The 27,677-nt window shown below is 41.7% G+C and overlaps 2 protein-coding genes across 4 annotated transcripts; both read right to left on the reverse strand.

The window, feature by feature from the left end:
* Nucleotides 1–2,992: 2,992 nt before the first annotated feature.
* On the reverse strand, nt 2,993–18,983 carry EBAG9 (estrogen receptor binding site associated antigen 9). Of its 3 annotated transcripts, none has more exons than XM_053395429.1 (7): nt 18,732–18,830; nt 11,107–11,204; nt 8,908–8,986; nt 8,624–8,782; nt 7,512–7,619; nt 5,871–5,962; nt 2,993–3,498 (listed from the first exon to the last, which is right to left on the reverse strand). In XM_053395429.1, exons 2-7 carry the CDS (start codon nt 11,187–11,189, stop codon nt 3,378–3,380), a joined length of 642 nt encoding a protein of 213 aa, XP_053251404.1. In that variant the 5' UTR covers nt 11,190–11,204; nt 18,732–18,830; the 3' UTR covers nt 2,993–3,377. The 3 variants fall into 3 exon arrangements, with proteins under 3 accessions (XP_053251404.1, XP_053251405.1, XP_053251403.1); XM_053395430.1 differs by lacking the exon at nt 18,732–18,830 and adding an exon at nt 13,205–13,280; XM_053395428.1 differs by lacking the exon at nt 11,107–11,204 and having other exon boundaries at nt 18,732–18,983.
* Nucleotides 18,984–20,441: 1,458 nt separating this feature from the next.
* ENY2 (ENY2 transcription and export complex 2 subunit) lies at nt 20,442–26,667 on the reverse strand. The gene is made up of 6 exons (XM_053395431.1): nt 26,542–26,667; nt 25,184–25,254; nt 23,476–23,577; nt 22,553–22,623; nt 21,896–21,970; nt 20,442–20,759 (listed from the first exon to the last, which is right to left on the reverse strand). Exons 3-6 carry the CDS (start codon nt 23,541–23,543, stop codon nt 20,683–20,685), a joined length of 291 nt encoding a protein of 96 aa, XP_053251406.1. The 5' UTR covers nt 23,544–23,577; nt 25,184–25,254; nt 26,542–26,667; the 3' UTR covers nt 20,442–20,682.
* Between the last annotated feature and the right edge of the window lie 1,010 nt (nt 26,668–27,677).

The following is a 27,677-nucleotide window of genomic DNA, read 5'->3' on the forward strand; positions in this document are numbered from 1 at the left end:
TGAGATGGATCTAAATAATCCTTGCGGTGTCCTCCAAGATTGCCTGCAGCTGCCTGACCACAGTCCTTCTCTCAAAAGGGGGTATTTGCAATTCACCATTACCTATTCCAATCTAAAGGATCCAGGGATGGTGAGATTTAAAGTTCAGCAACATCTGGAGGGCCAGATCCCTCCCATCTGGTCAGTGGTCAGGGAAGGCAGGTGACACCCAACATCTGGAGGTCCACAGCCATAGTTTACGCACTTGCCAATGTTATTGCTTTTGCTCATCTTGAAGCAAAGCAGCATACTGTACAGGGGCAGTTAGGGTTCCTATCATGACCAAAGAAGACAAAGATCTTGTTCATTACCACTTACTGCATTCAGCACCCGCCCTCGTCTTTACCACCTTCAGGTAAATTAGGCCTGGGAAGCTTGTGAGTTGTCTACAGAGATGCAAGGAGTTTCGCAGCTGAACAGGAAACTGGTTTATTTTAAACATGGATATGAAGTGGGAAATATAGGATGACCTTTCATGCAAAGGGTAAATACACGTGTGCACTGAATTGAACTTTCCTCCTGGTGTCATACACTGCCCTTAGTTAAGACTCAGGATACTGAAAATGAGTCCTACTGGAGCAAACGGCATCTGGGGTTCAGGGAAAGGTAATCAGTGAGCATGAGGACCACTTTGCAATCTTAAGTTGCTGTCTGCTCATTTCCCAACCACCACCCTGGTTCTGGGTAGCCTAATAAAATCCTGCTAAAACCACAGGGGAAATTCCTTGCCCAGTTCTGCTTACAATGACTGTGGCAGAGAGAGCAGGTTTGTGGGGTTCTAGTCACACTGTTGAATTCATTTTCTTTATATAGCTGTCCTCATAAGAGGAAGTTTCTGGACAATTCACAAAGGCAAAAGAAAACCCCACCCCACAGTAAAACAATAATATGTATGACTAACTAGGTGGGACTGTGAAAAGGAATAAATATCTCGTTCAGACCAATGCACTGAAGATGTACTTTCTTATTAAAGGACAACGTCTGCCTCTCCACATCTTCCCACAAAAGCCACTTTTCTAAAACTTCATTTTTTCTTTTCTAAGAGACTGAGTAGGTCAAGTAGAGAGTGTAGCCAAACAACATTCCCTTAAAGCATGTAAGAAACAAATTCCACTGGTTTTGATTATTTTATATTCAGCAAATATTCATACACATCCTTCATGTACAAAACCCAGAGTTTAATTACCCAAGTAATATAACCACCAGGACAACAAAAAACAATAATCATTATATTGGCCAAGATATTATTCAGGGACCCTAGTCTAGACTATTTACAACTGAAATCAATTCACTTTTTTGGGGAAATTATGTATTGGGACTAAGATTTAACCTATTTAGTTGGTAGATAACTAAAGATTTGGGAACCAATTTAAATCTGAGGGCAAATTAACTGGGGAATAGACTGATTAAGGGCACATTTTTTAGGTGTTGCTGTAATAGAAATGAAAAAAGGATTCTTTCAAAAAAATTGCTGTGATCTAAATAAAATTAATTGCTACTAAATCCCATTAAAGTAATTACTGACAAATGCTTACATATTTCCTGTAATGGGTGACTATCCTGCTTATAAAGGGAAAGGGAAAGGACCACTGGATGGTTAAGCCCAGTCAAAGGCGACTATGGGGTGCGGCACTCGTCTTGCTTTCAGGCTGAGAGAGTCGGCGTTAGTCCACAGACAGTTTTCCGGGTCATGTGGCCAACATGACTAAACGGAACACCGTGATAGAAGCCACAGCGCACAGAAATGCCATTTACCTTCCCACTGCAGCGGTACCTATTTATCTACTTTCACTGGTATGCTTTCCAACTGCTAGATTAGCAGAAGCTGGGACAGAGCAACGGGAGCTCACCCCGTCATGCAGATTCGAACCACCAACCTTCTGATCAGCAAGCCCAAGAGGCTCAGTGGTTTAGGCCACAGTGCCACCCGCATCCCTGCTTATACACTCCAACACATTTGATATGGCAGCCAACCTGAAAAATACGGCCAGTGATACACATCAAAATCTAACGTAGGAATCTTACCTCCGTTTATCTACACGACAAAGGTAAAATGTAGGCTGGCCCTCAGCACAAGCACCAATGCCCCTATTTCAGAAGTGGCAAGTTAAACATGGAATGATGAGTTCCTAAGCAAGCAACCTGGGAAAACAGGAGTCCATATAAGTTTTTCCAGCTGCCTTCAGCTTTGACAAACAGCCCAAGGATTGGCTCAGCATGCTAAATTAAGCGATACATACTAGAGCAATTCATTCCTGTGCAATCAACTGCCCATTTTTTCCTTAGTGAGGCCAGCTTCAAGTTGATCTGACAACTCAATATTTCCATGTGACACACTCTTCAAAGTTTTGGATGTTTGGCATAGATGCAATGACCCTTCATTACCAGGAAAGGAAAGGCTTCTTTGCACTTAGGCTGGAAGAAACCTGATCGCATGCACTGGAGTACAGTCCAGCTTTGTAGGTGGAGGGAAAGCCCATCTGGCTGCCGGGACTTACACAATTGCCTCGCCCCTGAGACTTCAGCATATCAAAGGAGTTTTGTGCCCTTAAAACTTGGATTTCAAAGTTCAGAAGCAGCCACTGATATATTAATCTGCATAAGCAATGCCTAGATCACCACCCAAGCAGTTCTGGAATTTTTCATGAAAGCAGGCAGACACCTGTTGCCTATGTTTGAGAAGCAGAAGTTGCTATCTCAGCTTAACCTTCCAGCAGGGCTTCTGTCTTGGGAGTTTAAAGATGCAAGAAAGCAAACATCATCGCAGGTACATCGAACAAAGCAAGATAATAGCAACATCTTCTTTTTTGCCTGAAGTCATGGCTGGCATTAAGCAAATTATCCTTCTATGTATGACACCGTCAGCTTAACTGGCTTCCCTAAAATTTATAATGAGGCACTTAGTACTGCAGTAAAGGCAGGGTTTTGTGAAAACAAGCAGTGAAGCAACACATTCTTTAAAATTATTTAATTACACACCTTTCTCGTAATAAGCATAATAGACAATAGATTGCCATCATTCAATTATTTACACCCTTTTCCCTTTAGCTTCAAAACAGGCATTTGAAGAGTTTATGAAGTAGCAGCTCTTCTCGCAGTGGGAGTGCACGGGGACAGGGCTTCTGCAGGAAACACTGTCCCAACTTGATGGGATTAAATGGGATGATGCTGTCGTTGTTTGAACTGTCCAGTTGCTTTATGGAAGAACGAACCGTCTCTTCCAAGATGGCTTTAAAATAAGTAGTGAGCCGGAGTTCTAAAAATACTGAGATCAATACAAAATAATGAAGCTGAATTCTCTCCCCACTGCTGGCTCCTTGAGACCAAGGCAAATGTTGTTAGGACAGCTTCACACCAATTTTATTTTGTTCTTTCTTCATTAACCGCTGTGCTTCTTTCTCCATTTTCTTCCTTTGTTGCTCAGCTGCCCTTTTTTCCCTTTCTGCTATTTTCTGCTGCCTGCAATTTGACAAAAAATAGAACTGCATCAATGGATGCAAAAGATGGAAATGACTTTCCACCTAATGGATGCAAATACTTTCCGTATACAGAAGGTGCACAAATACAGTGACACAGAATTAATGGCTGCCTGAGATGCGACCAATAGCGGCCTACCCATGGAATATAATCTACTTTCCAATACAATTTAGAGCTAAGCAGTGGAACGTGTTAACCAACATAAGCTTGGTAAAACAGATGTGAGCATTGTTTGATGTAAAATTCACCCCTTCTCATGGCAGTTTGGGTAAGATTTCAGACCATGTATTTTGAGTAAGGCATGGGAAACCATCCATGGCCTTAACGCTAATCCTCAAGAAAGTGAAATATAACAAATGATGATTGTTCTTTAAGCAAGAATGGGAGAGGCTTGGATGTATACTGAGCCCTCTGGTGGCTAGGGAAGGTATTATTTTAAGGATTCAGTATTTCCAACAATTTAAACTATTCTTTGCAATGATCTCATACGTATAGTGTTGTACCTTGGTTCTGGAATGCCTTGTGACTCGAACGTTTTGGCTCCCAAAAACCACAAACCCTGAAGTGTTTTGTGAACTTTTTTTGGAAGCCGAACGTCTGACACCTCCTGATTGAGTACAGTAAGCTCCTGCAGCCAATCGGAAGCCACGCCTTGGTTTCTGAATGTTTTTGGAAGTTGAACAGACTTCCGGAACGGATTCTGTTTGAGAACCAAGGTACAACTGTGTATTATAACAACAACCTTTCCTGCTCATCTTTATAGTCATACTTAAACAGCACTCATCAATGCTTCTCCAACCAGAATGAGATTTTGAATGAAGCGCTGTACCATTTTTTATCAGCAACTTAAGATGACGTGGAATCCTTAGCAAACGCTGCAGATCCCACCTTTCTTCCATCATGAAAGAAAGATGGTGTACATGTGGCTCCTAGGCAGTCTCCAATCCAGGCACGGCTTCTTGTGCCTTCAAACCACACTATTTGGGTTCTTGTGCTGACTAAGTATGCAACAGGAAGGTATGGAGAAGCTGTCGTTCATAAACTCTTAGCTGTGTTGGACCCTGAATATGGCCTTTTCTCCACTTTTTATTGATAAATAGTATTTTTTAAAAGTAAGTAAGCAAACAAAAGGGGCTGCATTCAATATATTTCCACTGGTGTAATGAGACTTCTCCTCCTCCCTGTGCACACTGCAAAATCTGCTCTAGAAGGGCCCTCAAACATCTGGGGATGGGGGGGCGGAGAGAAGAGGAAGCCCCGCTGCATGCATGAAAGTCCATCATGCCAGCAGAACTGAAGCACTGGATATGGTCCATAATTTTTATCCTGATTTTAAAAAAGCGGATTGCAGAAGAAAATAGAACCAAACAAAAAAATGTTCAAATTAAGAGCAGAAAACAGCCTTAAACAGAAGCAATCAAATGCCTGGGTGAATAGAAAATTCTTGGCCTGGTGCCTAAAGCTCTGGATATGTGACAAGTGAGCAGCACTGGGAACAGCATTCCAATATTAAATTCACAAAAGTGTTGGGGCTTTTCAAATTGCAATGATTTTACTGTTATGAATCTTCACAGTAATTGTATTGCCTCTTTATACTTGGGGTTTCTGTTTACAGTGGTACTTCTAGTTAAGCACAATTTGTTCCGGAGGTTCGTTCTTAACCTGAACTTTTCTTAACTAGAGGCATGCTTTCACTAATGAGGCCTCTTGCTGCCGCTGTGCCGCTGGCACACGATTTCCATTCTCATCCTGGGGCAAAGTTCTCAACTCAAGGCAGCTCTTCCAGGTTAGCAGAGTTTGTAACCTGAAGCATTTGTAACCCGAGGCGTTTGTAACTCAAGGTACCACTGTATTTTTTAATTCTCTTATATGAATGCTGTGCTCAGTACAGTGAAGAGCTTAGGTGACCTTAAACTTGCACACTCCCCACTCCCTCTGGTGAGCTGCTTTCATTTTCTACTCGCCACAAGCCAATTTCAAACCCTGGTTTATGAAGCTTGCTGGTTTCTATAAGCCACAATTAAAATTTAACTACTTGAACTTGCTTCTGTTCAAAAACAAGCAATGGGTTGCATCCAGTGTTCTGTGCTAATCAGTCCACTGACGCAATTGTTGAATGCACTGAAGTTCACTGTGCCAGCGAAAATGGCCCAATAGCGTCTAATAGCTCATGACTGTATCAAAAAAGGAAAAGGGGTCAGGGAGGAGCATACAAGCTGAAGGGTTCATTCATATGACAATGAGCTTAGTGTTACATGCAAACACGATTAAAAGTGCATGCTCCCTGAATCAATGCCTGCTAGTTAACAGCAAATATTTGCAGTACAGCTAATTATAAGATTGTGCAAATTTACCTAAGAACCTCTTCTGCTTGCCAGGAGGCATCTTCCTCTTCTTCCCAAGCATTTCTGTTTTCCTGCCATGTCTCCAAGTCTCCCAGTTCTGGCTGGAAAAGGACAAGAATTCAACACACATCTATAGAGAGAGACTCAACTTGCTAAATCTCAGAAAACTATTATTCCACATTAGGGGTGTGTCATCCTATTTATAGGAATGGAATCCTAGTTAGGCAACAGCAACTCTACCACTCTCCACAGTACTTAATGAAGGCAGCCATGTGTTGAATGAACTTCCAAAAACACAGAAGCATTTTCTGCTTTCTAGTGCTGGCCAAGACATTATTAATTCCTTAACTGTGCATACATCACTCTTCCATGTTCCTGCCATACTATATTGTAACATTCCCTTTGGGAACATCTGTCTAAAACTCCTGAAGTTTTTACTAGCAGACAAAGCAAACTATCACAGATGTCTCTGTCACGTCCTAGTTTTTACATACATGAAATCCCAAATTTATATCAACGAAAGGCATGATATATAGGATTGGATCCAGAAATATTCCCAAGAAAGGGGGTTAGCACAAGGTGAGTTTTTTTTGCTCCTCCTCCCTCAGCATCTTCCAAGGATTAGGGGCACCCTGCTGAATGGGGTGGGCTGCAGAATAGGGTGAAAAGGGGGAAAGGGAGAACTGCAGGAAGTCTTCAGAGAAGGTGTTTCCACCGGATTTTCCACAGTCCCCCTGAGCACAACACACCCTATTCAGCAGAGTCCCCTTGACACCCATGGGAGCCTTTTGGCAGGCTTGGGGGGTTAACAACCACTTCCTTTTATGGGCAATTGTCTAATGCATCACATACTTTTCATGGGGGTTAGTGGAAAAACACCACATTTATCGATAGAGAGAACAAATGGATGCACTGGTTTAGTTCTTAATTTTGACAGAAACACTTGTTGCACGTAATAGGGCAGGCATGTCCAAAGTCCGTTTCAGGGGCCTAATCCAGCCCGCCGGTCGGTTTAATCAGGCCCCTGTGGCAGTTTATTTCCTGGGGTAAAATCCAATGAAAAGCTCAACAACTTCAATCCTAAAAAAAGGTCAACACCTTTGGTCGGCCCTTTGGCTGGCCCTCACGCATGTTCACTTCATCAAATCTGGCCGTCTTTGAAAAAAGTTTGGATACCCCTGTAATAGGGGTTAAGGGGGAAGTGAATGAATTGAAGCAATCCTACAATTTGAAAAGCTGGGGGAGCAGACTGGATCAACCAATACTGCAGCTGGGCTAACATGCCATGGAGAACAATAAGCAGGAAAGAAAGTGTAGTGAGCCATGCCTGAAGCTACTCTACAACAAGCCACCAAAATAGCTGGTCAATGCTTGGAAGGGTGAGGCTTTGGCAGTTCAACCATTTTTATTTTGCAATTTAGCAGGTCTTTTGTATTATGGGAGGTAGGAGTACAGGTAGGAGTGATATAATCAACAAGTTTCAAGATACACTCTTTAAAACAAAGTGCTGCCTTTGGAAATTTGGCATTGGAAAGTACCCTTAAGAGACATTCCAACAACAACCTGCCTCTGAAAAAGCAAAATTAGTTACACATTCGTCTGAGATAAAACATAAACACAGAAAGTGATCAGTACAGAGAAGATACTTACAGACTGATGAATAAAAGGAGTGTCTTGTGTAGCTGCTAATCTACTAGAAAATCCTGCACTGACATCCTGGTTCCCAAAACTTAAGGGTTCGCGTTTTTTAACAATAATCTGAAATATAACATTGGAGAAGAGAAAACATATCATAAATACCTCCATTATTAACAGAATGAATTGCAAGATTTTCAGCTTATTAACCTACTGTGGCCACAGTGAATCATGCCTCATGACAATATGATAACTGACTACTTGACAATAAGGTACAGACTCACACCCGCACATCTGTGAATTGGAAGGAAACTCGCGCACACGGGCATTCCCACACTTCCCAAACAATGAACCACTCTTCATGACCTTTAGACTTATGCTGCTCACTCTCCCTCCCAACCTCTTGCAGCCAAATGATCAGAAGCATCTGCATCCAATTTTAAAATATGGTTTCCCATTATGTCCAAACTCTGGTAACGCTGGTTTACTTAAGCTCTAGTCAGCGAGAATTTAGCCAGGATTAAACTATGGTCTCAGATTTCAGTGTGTTTCCACTAACCAGAGTTAAACAAACTGGTGTTTCCCATGTTTGGGCAAAAACAGAGCCCCATGGCTTGTTTAAAAACAGAAAAGGTGCTTATGATTTCCTCTTTGTGCATACCAAGGAGGAGAAAAGGGACAAAACCAAAGCTTATGAAGGCTTGTACACTTCTGAACCGAGTCAACGCTGCTCTGGAAACCTTAAATGCACCAACTCCCTTGGTATCATACTGTCGCCAGTAAACATACAAGCCAGTCACCTGATTACAAATGAAGTTCTAAGCTACAGAAAAGAGTAAGCTTCCTCTGAAGTCTCCAAAATTTGATACAAGCAGCAATAATGTAACTATACATGCTGCTGTACTTGTAGCAACCCAGACTAGCCAGTTAAGAGATCAAGATGGAGTAACACCTTTAATTTTGCATGTTATCCCTCTGCCACATACAACCATATTGTTGCATTACAATACTAAAATGCACCAGACCAGCTGATTCACACAAAGAAATTTCCTCTGCACCAAATCCTAATAAGGACTACTTTATAAGATGTTACATAATGTTTGGTGTCACGTGTGCTTGAAACCTACTTTCTGTGTTTTCCTTATTGTTGGCGTCATGTCCTTAAAATAGTCAGGCTCCATTTCTTCCAAACCATTTTGCTGATTGGCCACATCGCCATTGCCACCTTCAATCTTCACGCTTGTAGGTGCATCTTCATCCCACGAAGTCCAGTCTTCTACTTCTGACTAAAGATGAAAACAGTGAGACTTCAGCTTTCTATTTGCAGCTTGACACTCATAAAAAACAATCTATATTTGACTTAGCCACTTGGAATTACTATTGTTCAATCACTGACATTAAAAGGTATTACCTGCTTTGGAACCAACGAGTAATCCACAGTAGTTGGTAAAGTTATTTGATCTCCACTAAGTTTTCGCCCTCTTCCAGTCCTGAAAAAGAAAGGCAAGGATCTTCTTAGTTCTGAAAACACGAACACTAAAAGCTATTAGTAAGGCTAAATATGTTAAAGAAAATGATTGAACGTAGCTAAGTGAAAATGCAGTGGATTGAAAAGGTTAGTAATTTTTGTGTGAACAAGCAAAGATTAATATCTGCTTTTGAAGAAGTGCTGGTCTTTATCTTTATCTTAATTTAAACCTCCCACTACTATCCTAGTTACTGTAGATGTCTCTCAGCTGATGCAAGTGATTTCCTTCATAAGAATCAACATACCTGACTACTTCTTACCAAGGTACAGACTCCTGCTTGCACATCTGTGATTTGGAAGGGAACACATACACAGTGTGATGACATCTAGATAGTATGGACTACAATTCTCTTTGACTCCAACCATTGCACATGCTGGCTGGGGCTGATGGAGTTAGTGTCCATACCATAAGGAGAGCATCTTATTGCCTCCCCCCGCTTTACAATATATAAAAAGAAGAGGTCACTTCCTTTTCCGATTGCTCTTCCTCTTGTGGAATCTGGCCATTAAAATCCTTGTGTTGGGACATTAACTGAAGCAGTAGTCTGTATGGTTTCTCTGCACCAAAACACAGGCACTGAAGTGTGTAAAGAACTTTGAACTTTGAAGAGAGAACTGTGCCTGGAAGACACAGCTTTGAGTCTTTAGTTCGATAAAGTCTTGCTAAATTTATTGAATTATGCAGCCCAAATGGATGGAACAGTGTTTAACATTATTTATGGTATGCATGCTTCTCACTATTTATATTGGGGTGGTGGTGGTGGTGAGTGAGTATAAAGCCAGAGAGAATAATAAGGGAGGCTTGCCAGGAATGGGAACTATGCTGTAACTACCAAAATCTTCACATGGACTGTACTTTTGTTTTCTAATTTTTAAGTAAAGTGTTAATATTTTCAAGGTTCAATCTTGAACCAAATTAAAGTTCATAGAACCACTACTGAATGAACACTACAAAAGCAACAAGCATACTTCTACTTTTTTTAAAAAAGAGTAGTATAGCTCAGTCGGTAGCATGAGACTCCTAATCTCAGCGCCATGGGTTCAAACCCCACTTTGGGCGAAAGATTCCTGAATTCCAGAAAGGTGGACTAGATGATCCTTGTGGTCCCTTCCAATGATATGATTCTATGATACTAATTGCATGCCTCAATTTGTCCATGGTTGTTGTTTTTTTGGCCAGGGGTGGTGGTTGGGTAACAGATAAAGATTCATTGGCACCTTAGACCAGTGTAATTACTGCTGCACACACTTTCTGAAATTGTTTCTATTCAAAGTTTATTTACAGTATTATCTAGCTATGCTTATTCATCAAGAAGAAAAATATTGAGTATTGCAGATAACAAACAAACAAATATTGAGGACAGAAAACCCAATCACAGGAATACAAGATCTAGTTAGCTCTGGTAAAACCCACTCCTGAAAAGTATTGTGACACCTACTGCTCCCTGGAACTGCTTGACTTTGTCCCTAACAAAGAATGGAACTTTTTACCCTTCTCTCTGTACTCAGGATTTTATCTATTTAATTAATTCCTCCAGAGGAGCCCACGGCAGTAATGCAGATATGTCAGCTAATTAAAATGACCTCATCATGCAATCAAAAGTGTGGATTCTGGCCCACAAACACTAATGCCACAATAAGTGGCTTAAGGTGTCCCAGCAGTCTCTGTTGCTTTTGCAGCATAACATTTCCTTTTTCCAAAGAAATGTTTACATTGTTAGCTTCTATGTTGCTAAAAGTGTCATTTCAAACCAGAATAAAAATTGTTCAACATTTCCAGGTACTCCAGAAGTTTCAGAAAAAAGTTATATAGATGACATGAAAAAGAAGAGGTGAAAGCAGGTTCTTTAAAACAACTGTCATGGCTATTTCTTAGCAGTGCAAATAAGGAATAAAATTATATATATATATATATATTTTACAACTCTTTTCGGTACAACTCATTTAAACGTGTAACCATGCAAATTAAGGTAGAGCTTTACACAGCCTGAAATTAAATAAGAAAACAAAGTTCTTCACAAATGAAGAGGGGGGAAAAACCTTACAATTAAACCAAAATCACATGCAAGAGAAGCTATTTACCTGCATATTAAGCGCTTAAAAAAAGACAGTACTGCTGCCAGGCATGTACAAATTTTAAAAAGACGGAACTGTGTAATGGCCATGGTGAAAGTCTTCACCTGCAAAAGAATTAATACAATTATGCTGACATGTATTACACAACTTTTTGGTACCTTATGGATGCAGGAACAAAGCCAGCACATTCCCATTCGCTAAACCACTCTTTGGCTGTAACATCCAAACTAGGCCTAGCCAGCCCTTCTATGTTTATGCTCACTGAATTCATGAGTTTACATATTTTTTTCAGACCACCTTCAAGTCTTGCTTTTTTACCAAGGAAAGCAGATATTAAGAAGCCAAACTATAAGCAGCCTCTTGAATTTATCAGGTCTAGGGGAGAGGTGGGTTCTCTAAACTGCCTTTGCACTTCACTCCCTAAGCCCCACAAAGATAATTTGGAATCAGACACTTAAATAGTCCAAATAAAAATGGAAAAACAGTAATTCAAGTGTGTGGTTCTCTTTATCAAGTTCCACAAATGGTTTTCAGTAACTGCAGCATCAGGGCATTCAACTTACTATTAATTTTTAAGGTCACAAAAAATTACTAGCCTGCCTGCCCATGCAAACCTATGTTAATAACTTCTGACACATTAACAGCCTGAAGTGAACAAAAGAACCACCTCTCTGCCTCAACCAAATATTCCTTGCATGGAAGCAATTCTTACTTGCCATAGTTTATCAAATGAGTGACTATTTATTCAAGTGAGTTTCCACTGCACTTCAACAGGGCTTCACAATAAGCTAATCTGACATTTTTAAAAGAAGTTTATACTAATTAATGAAAAGTCAATCACACACTCTGTTTTTCACTTGATTTCATTAATGCAATGAATAGTATTTTTGATATTTTTATGTCTCATTCACAGACAGACTTAAACTGGAAAATACAAATATGAACTTTCTCCTGTACCCCCACTCTGTAAACATACAGCCCATAACGCTTACCATTCTGGCACTCATCAAGAGTTTATTACAGTTCAGAACAGTCAGTGTTACTTCCACCATGAAGTCAGTTAACCCTACATTTTCTCATGATATGCAACACTAAGCCTGCAATCCTGTATATATTCACCTGGGAATAACCATCAAGGAATTCTTTCAGACATAGAAAAATAATTCTCAGACAATAACTATCACCATTTCAGCTTCAACAGTGCAATCTTGTGAAATAATTGAGAGTCCTACAACTCAAAATCTATTCTATTATACAGAAACTACTGTACAGTCCTCCCAGGAGCTTTACAGTATATTTGGAATTTTGTTATCTATGTCTGTATGCCATAATGCCTATGATTTTTTATTCTTACAAACTGTATATAGGAATTGCATTTTATGACCACAAATAACTTTATTAAGACAGCATGAGGTTGAAGCATATCCTCATATCCCATAATATATCATAAGTGTACTGTAAATGGCAAGAAGAATAGAAGAGTAAATAACATGATGGAAGGCAATAGTGGCAGGCAGACAATCCTGTCCTGTTACTGCCTTGCCCTTCATTTAGGAGGGAAAGGTGCTTCATCATTCAAAAAGGGGGGGGGGCGGGAAGCTCTTAATACTCAGCAGCAACTGATGCTCCAGTGGCAAGAGTAAGGTAAGCACAGTGGAGAGAAGAAGGGGTTACACATGCAACTCCAACTTCATCTACCAAGCTTATCTACCTGTGGAAACTTCTGGCAATGGCACAGCAACAAAGTTTCTGAAGACATTTCAAAATATATAAGTGTACTGTGAGATTGCCAACATTTCTTCCCCTTGGATGGTCAACCCTCTTTTTTCAGCCAAGTGTATAAAGCTGAATTCACACAAGTTAAATATTTGTAACTCAACTGTGTGAGGCTTTATAAAGGTCAGTAAGAAAAATGTACAAAGAAGCTGACTATGCATATATCAGGTGTATCAGGACAAATAACCACTCCAAAAAGATATCTGTAGATTTGAAGATCAAGGTTCTCCTGGACTGGAATTAATGTATAAAATAAACAGAAGCCAATCAATGTCAAAAGCATTATTTCATTCACTTCAACTAAGTATGCATGTATTATTATATTTACTTCAACTAAGCATGCCTAGGTTTGCAGGCCAAGATGGAGTTCTCCCTGAGAAAGAAAAAACGTTTATCTTCACACTTTGGCTTGAATCTAGTGGCTTTTTTTCCTAAAAAAATGTTTAGGGGTACTCTCATTTTGGCTCAAGAAAAACACCATTTTATAGTTCAAATCGGGGGAAATAAATACAGTAAATGGACAAAAGTACAAAGATTCACAAAATGTTTAGGGGTGTGCGTACCCTTGCATATCCCCCAGAAAAAAAGCACTGGTTGAATCTAACAAAGTTATACTCAGTGTAGAGCTACTGAATTCAATGAACATGGCTAACCTAAAACGGTTGATTTCTACAGACCTACTTCAATAATGATTTAGCTGGATACAACCCACAATTCTTCCCCCGCCAAAAAACGAAAGAGAAAACAATTTGACACCAACTGGGAACTGAGGTGGGGGGGATATAACCTTATAGTAACACAGTTACCTCAATAAGCAAAGGGTTCACATACACCTAAGAGGATGGAAACAGAAGTGGTAAGTTAGGTGATCTGTATTTTCTCAGGGATAAATTCAGTATCTATTAGTAACAGATGTTGAAGCCATAACCTGAAAATCACAAGGATTCAAATGCATTCTGCAGAGTTAACAAGCATGCAACTGTTAAATGCCATGAAAATAATCTCTCTCAACCAACAGCTCCAACCAGTTACAGCAACCAGATAAGAGTGGCATTATAAAATAAGAACATAAATTTAGAACAATCAGACATTCATGATGCTCCTCCCCTTTAGCCGCCAATGTACACTGCAATGAACTAGTAAATAATAGCACTAACTTAAGTTCTGGAGCTAGCATTTTTCAGAGTATGTAAAAAAGGGCTGAAAATACAGTATCTGTCTCTGAAAATGTCCTTCTACCTTCTTCCACGACTTAAAGACCCTCCACTGCAAGGAGGTAGTCCTACCATGTACCTTAAGCGTATCTCAGATTCAGTGAGCCCGTCACTGAAACGTAGCTCCCAAGAGAACATCTGGCTGCTACCCAGAAGGTTAATGGTTTGAGCTCACCCAGAGACGGCTGTGGGCAGAACTCCTGCATTGCAGGGGGTTGAATTGTAAGTTGAGTCTGTTCCAGCTTACAATTTTATGATTTTATGCTCACCGGTCTCATTTCTTCATCTTCTTCATCATCATCTTCTTCTACGTTCTTAGTCTACTTTCCTGGATTGTTCTGAAGTGTAAATGGCCCATAACTCTCTGCACAAGTCCTCACAAGCCATACCTCAGGTATATAAGAAAAGTTCGTCTTGGTTGCCAAAGCAACACACAGTTAGTGCATTCTCTCCAGCCTACTCACTTTTCTCCCTTCAGTTAAAACTGGTCTTTTGGCCTATAGTGTTTGCCATCCTTTTGGACTTCCCTTTGTCATCTCAGAAGCCATGGGTAATCCAATACAACCTCTTTAACATTGTCTGTTGTAGGTTGTTTAGAGAGCTAGACTATATGGTGGCCACGTTTGTGGTGACACCAAATTAAATGGGATGATTAAATGAAAAGGGATAATAAAGAGTTCCAAATAAAGAGTTGAATGGGTACTAAAAGAGAAAATGGTGTTTAGTTAAGCAGGAAGTGATGCACACTGGGGAAGAAAATCTAGTTTCATATATACAATGACGGGGCCTGATCTAGTGGCTACTACTCTGGCAAGCAATCTTGAAGTCATGTTGAATAGCTCAATGCAAACATCAATCCTGCATTATGAAAATGGCAAAATCCATGCTGGAGATGAACAGCAAAAGTATTAAAATAAAAAGACCAATACTATAATGGCCTTATACAAATCTCTGATCAAACTTCATATGGAATACTGTGCACAGTTCCAGTCACTGCGCCTTGCTGTGGTGGAAAAGGTGCAGAGAAAGACAACCAAAATTAGCAGGGGCCTGAAGCTACTCCTCTAACAAGTGAAGGATGCAATGGTTGGAGCTTTTTCATTTAGAGCAAAGGTAAATAAAGGAAGGATATGATAAGAGGTTTGCAAGTTATGCCTTTGTCCCAGTAAAAAGATAGGAGACCCTCAAATTATAGGCATTGCCCCTACTTTCTGCCTGTCCTTGTTATCTGGTTAACCCCATTTAGCTATACAGGTACAGGAATTCTTCTTTAGCACTATAGTACTTAATTTGTTCAGAGCAAGGGACAGCCCTTATCAATTAAGAGAAAATATGGTTCATAACCCCTCATTCTCATAAGGGAGTAAAGGTAAAGGACCCCTGGATGGTTAAGTTCAGTCAAAATTGACTATGGGGTGCTGTAAGTGGACAACTGTATTATTCCCATTAGCCACTCTTTCAGATAGCTTGGAAATTCATCTAGGGGCCAAGAGGTGTTTTGCTTTTTCAAAGTGACAAAATATATAGATTGAATATAGCAAACCCTTAATTTTTTTCAATACAAGTAGTAATTATCAATACATACTATAATGTATGCTAGGCATATGAACGTCTCTTGTGGATTTTCATGGGTGCAAAAAAACAAATTGTCACAAATGTCAACTCATACTGCTCAAAAAATGGCTATTCCTCAAACAGCAACTCCCACTAATGTCCAGCATTCCTAATGTGTCACAACCAGAGTGAGTCAAATGCATAAAGTAGAAGCTTTGCCTTTTAAATATCAACGGTGTAACGTTCAAGTTGTTCAATTTAAATGGAATCTAAAATATATGACCCTGTATTTAAAAACAAAAAATCTGGTAGCCACAATTACCAAGACTCATGAGTGATAGCCAGTTTCCCTTCCAACCAACATCAAATTCCACTGAGCTCGCTGGGACTTGCTTCCAGGTAAACATGCACAAAGTAACTGTAATGCTTATCCTAAAATTTTAACTGCCAATATGACATGCCCATGACTTAAGAGTCAATCTCATAACTCAAACTTATTTAGAATAGAATAATAAACTATACAGCTCAAGGTGCTATTATGAATCAAATCTAGGGGAACAGGTATACAGTAAAGACATCTGGACAGTTGAACATGGAGTTTTCCTCCTCAAATACTAGGTCAATACAACAGTTTACAGTGAGTGACCCCTTCCTTGACCAGCTGAAGCATGCTGGACTTGTCTGAAGTCTCATCCAGTATAAGGTAAGGTACCCCTGCTCATCTCGCTCAAGAGGCCGGGAGCCGGCGCTGTCCGAAGACACTTCCGGGTCACGTGGCCAGCGTGACGAAGCTGCATCTGGCGAGCCAGCACCAGCACCGCACACGGAAACGCCTTTTACCTTCCCACTATAAAGCGGTCCCTATTTATCTACTTGCACTTGGGGGTGCTTTTGAACTGCTAGGTTGACAGGAGCTGGGACCAAACGACGGGAGCTCACCCCACCGCGGGGATTCGAACCGCCAACGATCAGCAAGTCCTAGGCACTGAGGTTTTACCCACAGCGCCACCCACTCATCCAGTATAACATGCATTAAATACAGCCAAGGAGCTTTTCTCTGCATCTCACATGATCAAGGTCAATTCTCCGTATCTCTAGATATAGTTCTCATAATTTGTGATATCAGAAGTAAGTTCAGTATTTCTTTGAAGAAAAAGGCAATCTCACAAGTGATGCATGTAGGTAGGCACAGTAAAAGTTCAAAAGAAGAAGAACTATAACTTTTATCTAGTCCCCTAATGCTTGAAGTTTTATTTAGCTGCACATGTCAGAGGGCACCTTTTAAAAGGTGGGCTTTGGTTCCAAGTGGGAAGCACTGTTTTATAAAGAACTACAGTGGTACCTCGGGTTAAGAACTTAATTCGTTCGAGATGTCTGTTCTTAACCTGAAACTGTTCTTAACCTGAGGTACCACTTTAGCTAATGGGGCCTCCCGCTGCCGCCGCCGTGCAATATCTGTTCTCATCCTGAAACAAAGTTCTTAAGCCAAGGTACTATTTCTGGCTTAGCGGAGTCTGTAACCTGAAGCATCTGTAACCTAAGGTACCACTGTACAACTACCACTAGTATTTATAGTACCTAGTTTAGAACAGCTTCCAACTTTTACTCAACTCATTCCCAAAAAAGGAAAACCAAGCTTATCAACTGAGCTTCGAAACGAGGTTATGGCCTTTGACTCAACCACAGATGCTAATTACCTAACCAGTGCCAGGATGTTTACCATAAACACCGCTAGATTACTGCAACCGTGTTTTCCACACGTTTACACTTTACTGCCATTATCCCTGCCCGTATTCCTTCCAGTTTCATTTCCCCACTGACCTCAGGAACTAACATATTGAATGTGTGTGTGTGTGTGTGCCTGTTTACCTGCACTATCTCTCAAGAGGCTTTTAACCTGAGGTTGGATGGACATGTGTCAGGGATTCTTCAGTTGCGATTCCTGCATGGCTTTGCCTAAATTTAAACCCCACTGGCCTACTACCCTCAACATCGCAAGATTGTCATGAGAGTGCTTGGACTAAAATTGTCAACCAAAAGCTTTACTTTTCTGGTTTATCACCACAACAGTTACTAATACTGGGCTTCAGAAAAGCAAATATTTTAATTAGACAGCGCCTATATGATATCGAGTGAGAGAATAATTTGGCCACAATAAGGACATTTTGTCCATGCTATGATTATTTTCCACCTAGTCATCTTGACACTTTGGCACCCTATCTGCAAAATTTAACAATTCCAAAATACAGGCGCGCTTTCACTTTCGCAAGATACTGCCTTCGGCTGGACTTGAGGGTTGATTTCAAAAAATTCCACTGGAAAAAGTTATGTCCATGTGGAGATGGCAGTATTGCATCAGTTACTCATGTGCTTTTGGCTTGCACTCTTTATAAAGATTTGAGGACCTAAGTTATTACCCCTCTATTATTGTCCATGCCGGGTCACTCAACCACTGCTACTGTGTCCTTCCTTTTAGCACATCGAGATGATCAGGTGACAGAAAAACTGCAAGGTTTTTAGTGGGGGCAATTAGAATAAGATCTATTATTTGATTATTGATGTAAACCCCCAAAATGCATTTTCTCTAGCTAAGTTTCTACCTCTGTCTTCAGTACATTTTATTTTATTGCTATGGCTAGTGGCTGATGCAAATAAAGATTATTCTTCTCCTCTCTCCCCCACTCATAAAGAAAAAAGCACATGCCCGAATAAAACTCTTTTTTGTAAAAGGGGTGCCGCAGAACACCTCCCGCTGGCTTTCCACAACAAGGCTGTGACTCTTACATTACAAGGTGAGAAGCGGGAAAGAACACCTTTTGGGGCTTCCCCGGTTAGCTGAGCTCGGCAGAGGGGAAGCGGGTGTCTGGCAAGTTGGAACTCCTCGCTCCGGCGGAAGAGCCGCCACTGGGAAGCGGGGGGAGAACCGCGGCTGGCCAACCAGAGGCCGCCCCATCAGGGCTCGCAGGCGGACCGAGGGAGGGACGGGGCCCGCCTGCTTCCTCTCCGAGCCGGGGAAGCAGCTGCCCAGCTCACCCCCCGGGACGAGGCGGCTCCAGGGCGGGCAGCGCCTCCCCGGCGCCCGCTCACCTTGTCCAGCGCCAAGCGGGAGAAGAGGCGACACGACGGCGGCGGCGCGAGCCGAGGGGGAGCCGCTTCCCTCGGCGACCGCGGGCTCCCTTCATTCAAGGGCGGACGCGGCCTCCCGCTCAGACGTGGCCGTTGCCGCCGCCGCTGCTGCCGCCGCTGCTGCCATCGCTTGCTTCCCTCATAGGCCGTTGCCGCCAGCCCGGCCTCGCTGTCACCTGGGAGACCCGCTCGCGAGCTCGACTCCACCTCTTCCGGCCGCGCCCCGCCGCTCTCGGCCAACCAGGCGCAGAATAGCGAGGAAGAAGACAGGAAGCGGAAAAGGCGTTTTGCGCAAGCGCCTCAGGGTGCTTGTCGCCACCTTCCGAGGCGTCATCTCGCACTTTGGCCTGAGGAAGGCGCGCGGGGGGAGGGGGGAGGAGAGATGGGCGGGGCTTTAAAATGACTGGCATGCTTAGCCGGAAGAAAATTAAGTGTCAGGCTGACAGAAAAATGCAGTATTAACATTTTATTTGTAATTCACTTCAGAAATTTAAAAACATTGGGGGGGGGGAGTCGGATGGCTTTAAAACTGACACAGATTATTACTTATATACACATAGGCATCCGTTTGGGACGTGGCACATTATTCTTTTATGATGTATTCTGTGTTCTCATTTTATATTTTTATGTTGCAAACAGCTCTGTGATCTTGAAATGAAGGACTATACACAAACTTACATAATTAATAATAATAATAAACAAGAAATGAGAAGTTACATGTCATTTAAATGTCCTAGTCATGTGGGTACCAGCAACTGCTGTTACAACCCATTCTGTTCTTAACTACTGGTGCTGTTTGAATTCCATGTATAGAAAAATAGTTTTGGCCACTCCTGCCAGAAAATACACCATAGAATTGGAAGGGACCACAATGATCCTCAGTCTAGTCCAACCCCCTGCCCCTTGTGTAATAAGGCTATATCCAATACTAATCCACCTCAGAGTAAACCCACTGAGATTAATGAACACGATTTAGAGCCATTGATTTTAATGGGTAAAGCTTAGTTGGATACACCCCATAGTCTGCAATGTTACAATAGGAGTTTCTAGATAATGTAAGATTGCAATTAAAGAATGTCATTGGGTAAAATGGATTAGGATTTCAAGGTTCTCGATCAGAAAGGGGGGGGAGCAAGACACACATCTAGCGTCTAGATTTTTTCTCCTTAGTCTGTGCCATCAGGACCTTAAAATATGAACATCAGAGGAAGATTTGATTTCTGAGATCACTTTCAAATCTCACGGTCTTACAGGCAGGCATACTACCTTATTTTGTTGTCAAAATTGCCTTTAAAATCTAGCTTCCATTGCCATGACTTCATATACCCCCCCCATATCTTAATTGCTTCTTTTAAAAACATCATCTCTTTCAACTCAGCGTCACAATTAAGTGCTATAGGCAGTGTTTAGCTATAGTATAGCTATAGGCTAGGGTACCAAAAGATATTGATGCTCCCAGGTTGGGAAAGGGTAGGCTAAGAGAATACCCATCTACCCAAAATCCTACCCATCACTGCTCTGCCCCATCCTGTATCATATGGGCATCCTTATTTTTCTCTGCGGTTAACCAAATACTTTATCTAGCGTGTGTTCTACTGTTATCATTTCTGCTACTGCAATTTTAAGAGACACTTGGAATAGTTAATAGTGATGAAAAAGATGTCAATCATGTTAAGCGACACAATAACCTTTTAATGGCAAGAAATGGCATCTCTTTCCAACATACACCCACAAGCAGTTCATTTTATTTTTTATTAAAATAGCAAGAATTAAGAAGTCAATGTAGCAAAGTACGCTTCCAGTAACTAAACATTAAAAAAAAGTGAACTTTCAACCCTAAAGCATGGAAAAACATCTTCCAGTTTCTGGCAAGATTCACGTAATACAACATGGTAAGACTCAATGGAAGAAATCAAAGGCTGGCGTGTTGAGCGAGGAATGTTCTTATTCTTTGTAGAAGCTCTTTCTTTACACTGTCGGGTACCAAGGCTGAAAAGTAAGAATAAATAGCAAGAGATGAGAGTGGGGAAAAGATGTGAGAAATCAAGCTGTAGCCACATTACATGTGACAACAGGAGCTTACAAGTGCTGCAGTGCAAACACCATTTTTATAGAATACATACCAAGTGAAGAGCCCAATTTTATACCCCTCGATATTCATCCTGTTTAGTCCAGGTTAATAACAAACCCCATGAGATCAGAACTTTGGCTCTACAAAGCCCAACAGCCATGTATAGTTCCGGTCTACTGGGAAGTTAGTATCTCTGGGTTTGTCTGAGTTGTTGAGCATCTGGCAGGTCCCAATCAATAGCCCATGGGCTGTCTTTGGATGGATGGATCATATGAACTTTTGCACAGTGGCACGTTTGTGTCATTCTCTTCCAAGAGAAATCTCCCAGCCTTAGTCTTTATGGGTTTGTAAAAAAATGCCAGGCAGTCAGGCTAGGCTGAATTCAACTTTGATGTTACCTGAAATTATTGTATCTGTTTTGGGTTATAACTCTATTCTATGTCCTTTAATTACTGCCAGTGGTTTAATTTGCTGTGATCCACCTTGAACTCTGCTTGGACAAAACAGAAGAGGCCCTTCCAATCACTGAGAACTAATTAGGATCCAAGCCATTAATACGCATCAGGAAATACTGAACTAGCTGGATGCATTTTCCGATAATATTGAGGATGCATGTTCAGTTGTTACATGAGACTAGTTGCCTGTGGCTAGAGCTGTGCTGGTGCCAGTGTTTTACTCAATTCTTTCTTTCTTCCTTTCCTAAATGCCTATGGCTGATCACATTAAACACATTCAATTCATCTCTTCGCAATTAAGTAAATGAGCACCATTAGGTACATGCCTCAAGATGACAGAGAATCTTGTTTATAGTAAACCAATTGTGGCATTCTCCTAGATCAAGGATGAAGAACCTGAATCTCTCCAGGTGTTGTTGCACTCCGACTCCCATCAGCACCAGCCAATATGGCTGATGATTAGGAATGACGGAAGCTGCAGTCCAGGAATGACTGCACAACCACAGATTCACTTTCCTAGATGCAGCAGTACATAAATCTCAGCCAGATACACATCACTGTTCTTTGCACATGTCTCAAAGCAATGTTACTTCTCTTACCTCTGCCTTTGGGAGTAATTTCTGCCACCAAATCGTCAACCGTGACATGCTCTAGGCCTTTGTCTTTGATGACATCTAAGCAAGGTTACACACAATACTTCAAATTAGAAAATGATAGGCCTAGCCTGTATGAAAAAACTCAACACATGTATTGCGGCTCATTCCAAAGCGCATTTACACATTTAACTTTAAGTGATCAGATGTGTCATGTCTGCATTGGACCTATACAGAAATAGGAAGGAAAAATATACTCGAACTAGTGACCATATAAAAGTAGGAACCTCAGTCAACCTAATTCTGAAATCATCATCAGATTTAGCTTGTTAGAAGCATAGTCTGGGTATAAATATAATAAAGAGAGAAAATTTAAACTTTTTTTTTAATAGAAATTTTAAGCAGCTGATGATTATGCGCCAGAAGGTGGAATAAATCTTCTGGGAAATGGACATTTTGGCTCTAGAAGGAACTGGGTCTAAAATGCAGTGCTTAAAACTGCTAGAATGGAGGTGGAAAGAAACAGACAGGTGTTGTTGTTGTTTTTAAAAAAATTATCAGTCTTTAAAATGCAGATATATAGGCACTCACTTCCATATGCTTTGTATTTATGGCTTAGCTCTGTCAATACATTCACAATTACCGAGATCAACCGACAATTACCTTTGCAGTGTGCCTTCAGCTGGTCCTTCCAGCCACATTCGATTAATTTGGCTCTCAGTAACTCTTTAAGGCTGTAAAACAACATGTCGTTAGAGGACAGTAAAGTAAACCGCATTATCGAGCCACAAATATAAACTACCACACATAAGAGAGATTAGCACAAACAAATGCTTGGAATGTGGAATCTGCACTGGCCAAACCTAATCCAAGGGTGACACATCTGTAGCCCTCCAGATGTTGTTGGATTGCAGCCATGCTAGCTGGGGCAGAGGGTTCCAACAACCTGAATTAGAAACCTAACATGGACCCAATAAGCAAAATCCCAAACCAGCTATAGTTGTAGTTTTTTTTACTCCAAGTGATTAAGGGCAGCATGCATGGTCCCAACCACCCACCAATTTTATTGTCTCTACAATTGTACTTAGGCTCACTGATACCAACTGGCTACAGGTTCTCCTCTCCATCTGCAGTTCCCCCTGTGTACCCCTCCCAACAGTCCCATGACCCCCCAGAACCAGATTTACAAGGGCTGCAGGGAACGGCTTTAAAAGAGCTTTAGCCAAATTCATGGAGGATAAGGCAATAGGTTGCCCCAACCCATGATGGCTATGTTCTGCCTCTATGATTGGAGGCAGTAATGCTACTGAATGCCAGCTGCTAGAAATCACAGAAAGGGAGAGTGCTCTTGTGCTTGGGTCCTGCTTGTAAATTTCCCATAGGCGTCTGGCTGGCCACTGTGAGAACAGGATGCTGGACTAGATGGGCCACTGGCCTGATCCAGCAGGACTTTTCGTATATTAACACACCTTTTTTCCCTAGTAATGAACACAGAAGTCTCCAATCCTAACCATGTGGGGTTACGACTGCAGCCATAGAGATGCAATATATTTCTACATGTGGAACAGGAAACAAAGCCCACCTACCGTTCTCGTTCTCCTGTTTCGATTAGCTTTTGGTTTATGCTTGCTCTCATTTGGGCATCTTTATTCATTTTTTGGGGAGTCTATCTGTGAACAACCGATCTACAAAAAATACAAAATAAAAATTGCAGAGATGAACCTTACTGAGACACAACATCCACCATCCACCTAAATTGGGTGTACACAAAGAAAAGTGAATATAGTCCATGAGTTACATGTGGTTGCTTGCCAGAGACTTGATAACAGGAAAGCTGTCAAGTCTCAGAAGGTGACAATGCATAGTTGGATGGGCAGGGTTTGATCAGGGGGGAATCGCAAAGTACACAGACCTGTTCTGAGATTTTCCAATGTTTTGTTAGTTGGTTCTGTTTTTATAGTCGGATACTAAATAAATCTATTCTGTCCATCTGACACAAGGACCTCAGTGGCAAGACAACAACTTCCGTTGTTGATTCAAGAGCCAAGCACAATGATTTTCTTAGACCAGAACAGTGAGATCGTATGCAATTACAATGTTTTATTAATAGATTTTACGAATTCCAAACCACTCCCAATAAATGTGGCTCTTTGTTCCCAACATTTTGACCAGGTGCCAATCTTAGGTACATATACTGGAACTAAATCCTATTCAATTCAATGCAATTAAGCCCAAGGAAGTGTATACAGCCGCCATTGCCAGCCTGTGCCCTCCAAATGTTCTGGAATACAACTCCTTTCATCCTTGGCCAGCACTAATGGGAGATGTAGTCCAAAACAACTTAGTTCAGTGCACTGCAGCATTAAAAAGGAGCAAAACACCTTAAAGCTCCTCTCTGGGACCACATACATTTTTGTGGGCTCCGCAAGTCATAGTTTGGCTTACCATATTGTGAAAATGAGCTCATTGTTTTATTTACTATGATAGTCAATTTTTTTCTGGCAAAACTAAACATGGATTTCCCCCCCCCCCTTCAGTTAGGAACAGCTAAGGGCAGGGAAAACGTGTGTGGGCTTTTGGCAGGGTGGTGTATCTTCCTGTCTGTGCCATCCCCCCACTCATTTAAAATCAACCCTAAAGCAACTATTAGCCCCAAAGAGGAAGGTACATTACAGGAACCAATCTTGTTTCTTCTTTGAGACCACTAACAGCTGGGGGCAATTTAAATTCAGGAAATACTGTAAAAGGGAAAGGGCTAAGACTCCCACCTCCAACATCAATCTAAATCTCTCTCTCCCCGCCCACCAATATTTGTTCCTAATTAAAAAAATCATTTTAGAGTCCCAATAATGGATACCCCACGTGTTTTGATTGATCTGCAGCTTTGGGCAAGCAGATATCAGATGCACCAGCACTGGGCTGAAAGTGTCAATTGAAGAAAGTCTCTCGCTGTCTTGATGTAGGAATGGTGCATCTCAAGTTAGATAAAGTGATGCTCCTCCCCTCATGCAGGCTACTGCCTGTGCTCCATTGGACCCTTGATCTACACTGACTGTTACTGGTCCTTCAGTATTTCAGTTAGGGATCTGTCCCAGCCCTGCTCCGAGATGCTGGGAACTTAACCTGGGACATTCTACATATAAGCAAAAGCACCATCTATGAGCTATGGCCCTTCACTTCATACACAAAGGGGTATATAAAAGTAAATGTAAATTGTGAGGGGGAAAGTAAAAGACAGGAGCCAAAAAGTGCACGTTTGAAAATTTTGGTCTAGAGGCAAGATGAGAAACTTACGTTTTAAGAAAGGAACACACGCTATGCTGTTCCCAAACAGATTTCAATCACCACGGATTTCAGAGCTCCCTCTGCAAGGAAGATACAATTGATAGTTTTAAAACTGATCAGAAATAATGAAGCAAAGTCATTATGACAACGAGTCAAATTTAAAAGGAAAAAACAGCAACAAAGCATTTGTCCTTCAAAACCAGGCATAGGCAAACTTGGCCCTCCAGATGTTTTGGGACTACAACTCCCATCAACCCTAGCTAGCAGGACCAGTGGTCAGGGATGATGGGAATTGTAGTCCCAAAACATCTGGAAGGCCGAGTTTGCCTATACCTTTTCAAAACAGTAATGCTTTTAATGCAATTGATGGTCACTATTTGTGGTCACCAATGATGTCTCTCCACCCCAGTCTTTCTGCATTTGCAAAGAACATAGGAAGGCATATGGACAGAGCTCAGCACAAAGCAGAAATCAGAAGCTGGAAGCAGCAAAGGAGCCTTGAATTGCACTTGGCTGCTTTCAGGATGCTACACCTCCCACCCTGATAGCAGATGTAGAAGAAATCAGGCAAATGAAGGAATCATCTAGTCATAACTTTGCACTGGGTTTTGGGAGAAGGAAATAAATCCTTAAACCTCCTCTTACTTCCCACCTCCTGGGATTTGGACACAGTCAGCTTTCATTTCCCCAGACCACACCACCTCCTCATCTGCGTCTGTGTGCCAACAAACTTAGGATAAAGGTTGGTGTCCTGTGTCCATTACTAAAGATCCCTTGACTGAGTTATCATAGAAAAACAAAGCACTTGGAGGACAAACCCACCCTGCACCACCGAGGATCAGAAAGATCCCTATTTGAAGCCTTGTACAACTGCTGCCAATAAATCATACTGAAAACCAGGCTGATCAATTGGCAGCAAAACCAGAAGCGCATACAGTACACTGGTGTACCATTCAGGCGTTATGTGTTCTCAGAGTGGGGGAAACTCCGGCGTGCACACGCCACAGTCACGTTTAACGTGAGAATGCACCCTGAATCACCAGCCCATTTTAAATGCGTACATGTTTCTAGTTGCCTGGCCACCAGATTTCCAAAACACGCAGATGCGACCTACTGGAGTCAGGCGAATTTACAACCACCCCGATTTCACACTGGGGAACTTGGATCTGGAAGAAAGAGCCTTCCCCGTATCTGGAAATGGGGAGGAGGAGAGAGAGAAAGAGAGAGTAGCCAGTTCCAAGTGGGGAGATCGGGAAAAGGGAGAAGGAGAGAGAGGAAAGGGAGCCATTCTTCAGTCCAGGAGACCAAGACGCCGCCTCCTCCGCTATTCCCCCCCACACACCCCTGCCGCCGACAAGTCGGATTACCTGCCCCGGAGGAGACCCGATCCCTTCCCGTCCGGCTCCCGAGACCAAGACTTAACAGAAATCTCAACGCCCTGCCTAATCTTCCCCGCCGCAGGGATGCATGGGAAATGTAGTCCTTGGTTGCGAACTCTCCAAGCCCTGGTTACGGCAAAAGAACTACAACTCCCAGAAGGCCCTCCAACCGCTCGCTTGCTTTGCTCGAGCCCCCACCCCACGTCTCGAGATGAAACTATGTCTCCCACAATCCCTTTCGGCAGCTTCGACTCCGGCAAGCCGTAGGAGGGTGTTTTTCCCACGCAGTCTTGCGCGGGTTCAATTCAGAGTGGTGCAGGCATAGAAAGAAGGCGGAGGAGGAAGGCTGGTTTTCGCGGGGGTCCAGGTTGCGAAACTTCACCCGGGAGTTTAGGTGTCACTCAATTCAGTAGGAGTTAATGGATTTGCTCCCATCCAGTGTGCAGCTTTCCTTAGATGCAAATCTTTGCATTTCTTTTTTAAAAATAACATTATTTATTTGGTTTTTCAAATTAATTTTTTACAGAGATATATCACATAAATAATAAAAAACACGATTCCAAGGAATCTCCTGAACTTCCATCCTCCCCTTTGTGGGTCCTATTATTAATCCTTTTCTCCCGCATCTTTTATGATAATCCAAAACCTTTACCACTTTTCCATTATGTCCAGAATTTAACCTTCAACTCCAAGTGATATTCCGATCCTACTAACGATTTTAACTGTTGACAACGGTCTTTGAGGTAAGTTATAAATTTCCCCCATTCCTTGCTAAAATATTGGTCTTCCTCCCAGCAGATGTGAAGGCAATAAACAACTATTTTACTTTTAAAAGACAACTGAAGGCGGCCCTGTTTAGGGAAGTTTTTAATGTCTGATGCTGTATTGTTTTAATATTCGGTTGAAGCCGTCCAGAACCCAGCCAGATGGGGGGGGTATAAATAATAAATTATTATTATTATTATTTCTGACTCTTAAATCTTTTCTGATTTCACTCCCAGGTAAATATGCCTAGCGAAAGCTAAACAGGGTTAATTAATACGTAAGGAAAGCACGCAAGTGTATTTAGCAAAGTTAATGGGCTCCTCATCAACTCTTGTCACTAGGAATAAAAAAAAACCCAA

This window comes from Podarcis raffonei, chromosome 7, assembly GCF_027172205.1.
Source record: "Podarcis raffonei isolate rPodRaf1 chromosome 7, rPodRaf1.pri, whole genome shotgun sequence".
In the NCBI taxonomy this organism is placed as follows: Eukaryota; Metazoa; Chordata; class Lepidosauria; order Squamata; family Lacertidae; genus Podarcis; species Podarcis raffonei.

Bases quoted from the DNA above. Each gene is read 5' to 3' on its own strand.
- EBAG9 (XM_053395428.1), bottom strand. From the start codon at position 18,826: ATGAAGGGAGCCCGCGGTCGCCGAGGGAAGCGGCTCCCCCTCGGCTCG. The intron at 8,987-18,731 runs GTGAGCGGGCGC...TTTCTTTTTCAG, and splicing joins CCCGCTTGGCGCTGGACAAG to GACTGGAAGAGGGCGAAAAC. The intron at 5,963-7,511 runs GTAAGTATCTTC...GTCCTTTTCCAG, and splicing joins CTCCTTTTATTCATCAGTCT to CCAGAACTGGGAGACTTGGA.
- ENY2 (XM_053395431.1), bottom strand. From the start codon at position 23,543: ATGAATAAAGATGCCCAAATGAGAGCAAGCATAAACCAAAAGCTAATC. The intron at 22,624-23,475 runs GTAGGTGGGCTT...GTTGTTTTACAG, and splicing joins GAAACAGGAGAACGAGAACG to CCTTAAAGAGTTACTGAGAG. The intron at 21,971-22,552 runs GTAATTGTCGGT...AACCTTGCTTAG, and splicing joins GCTGAAGGCACACTGCAAAG to ATGTCATCAAAGACAAAGGC.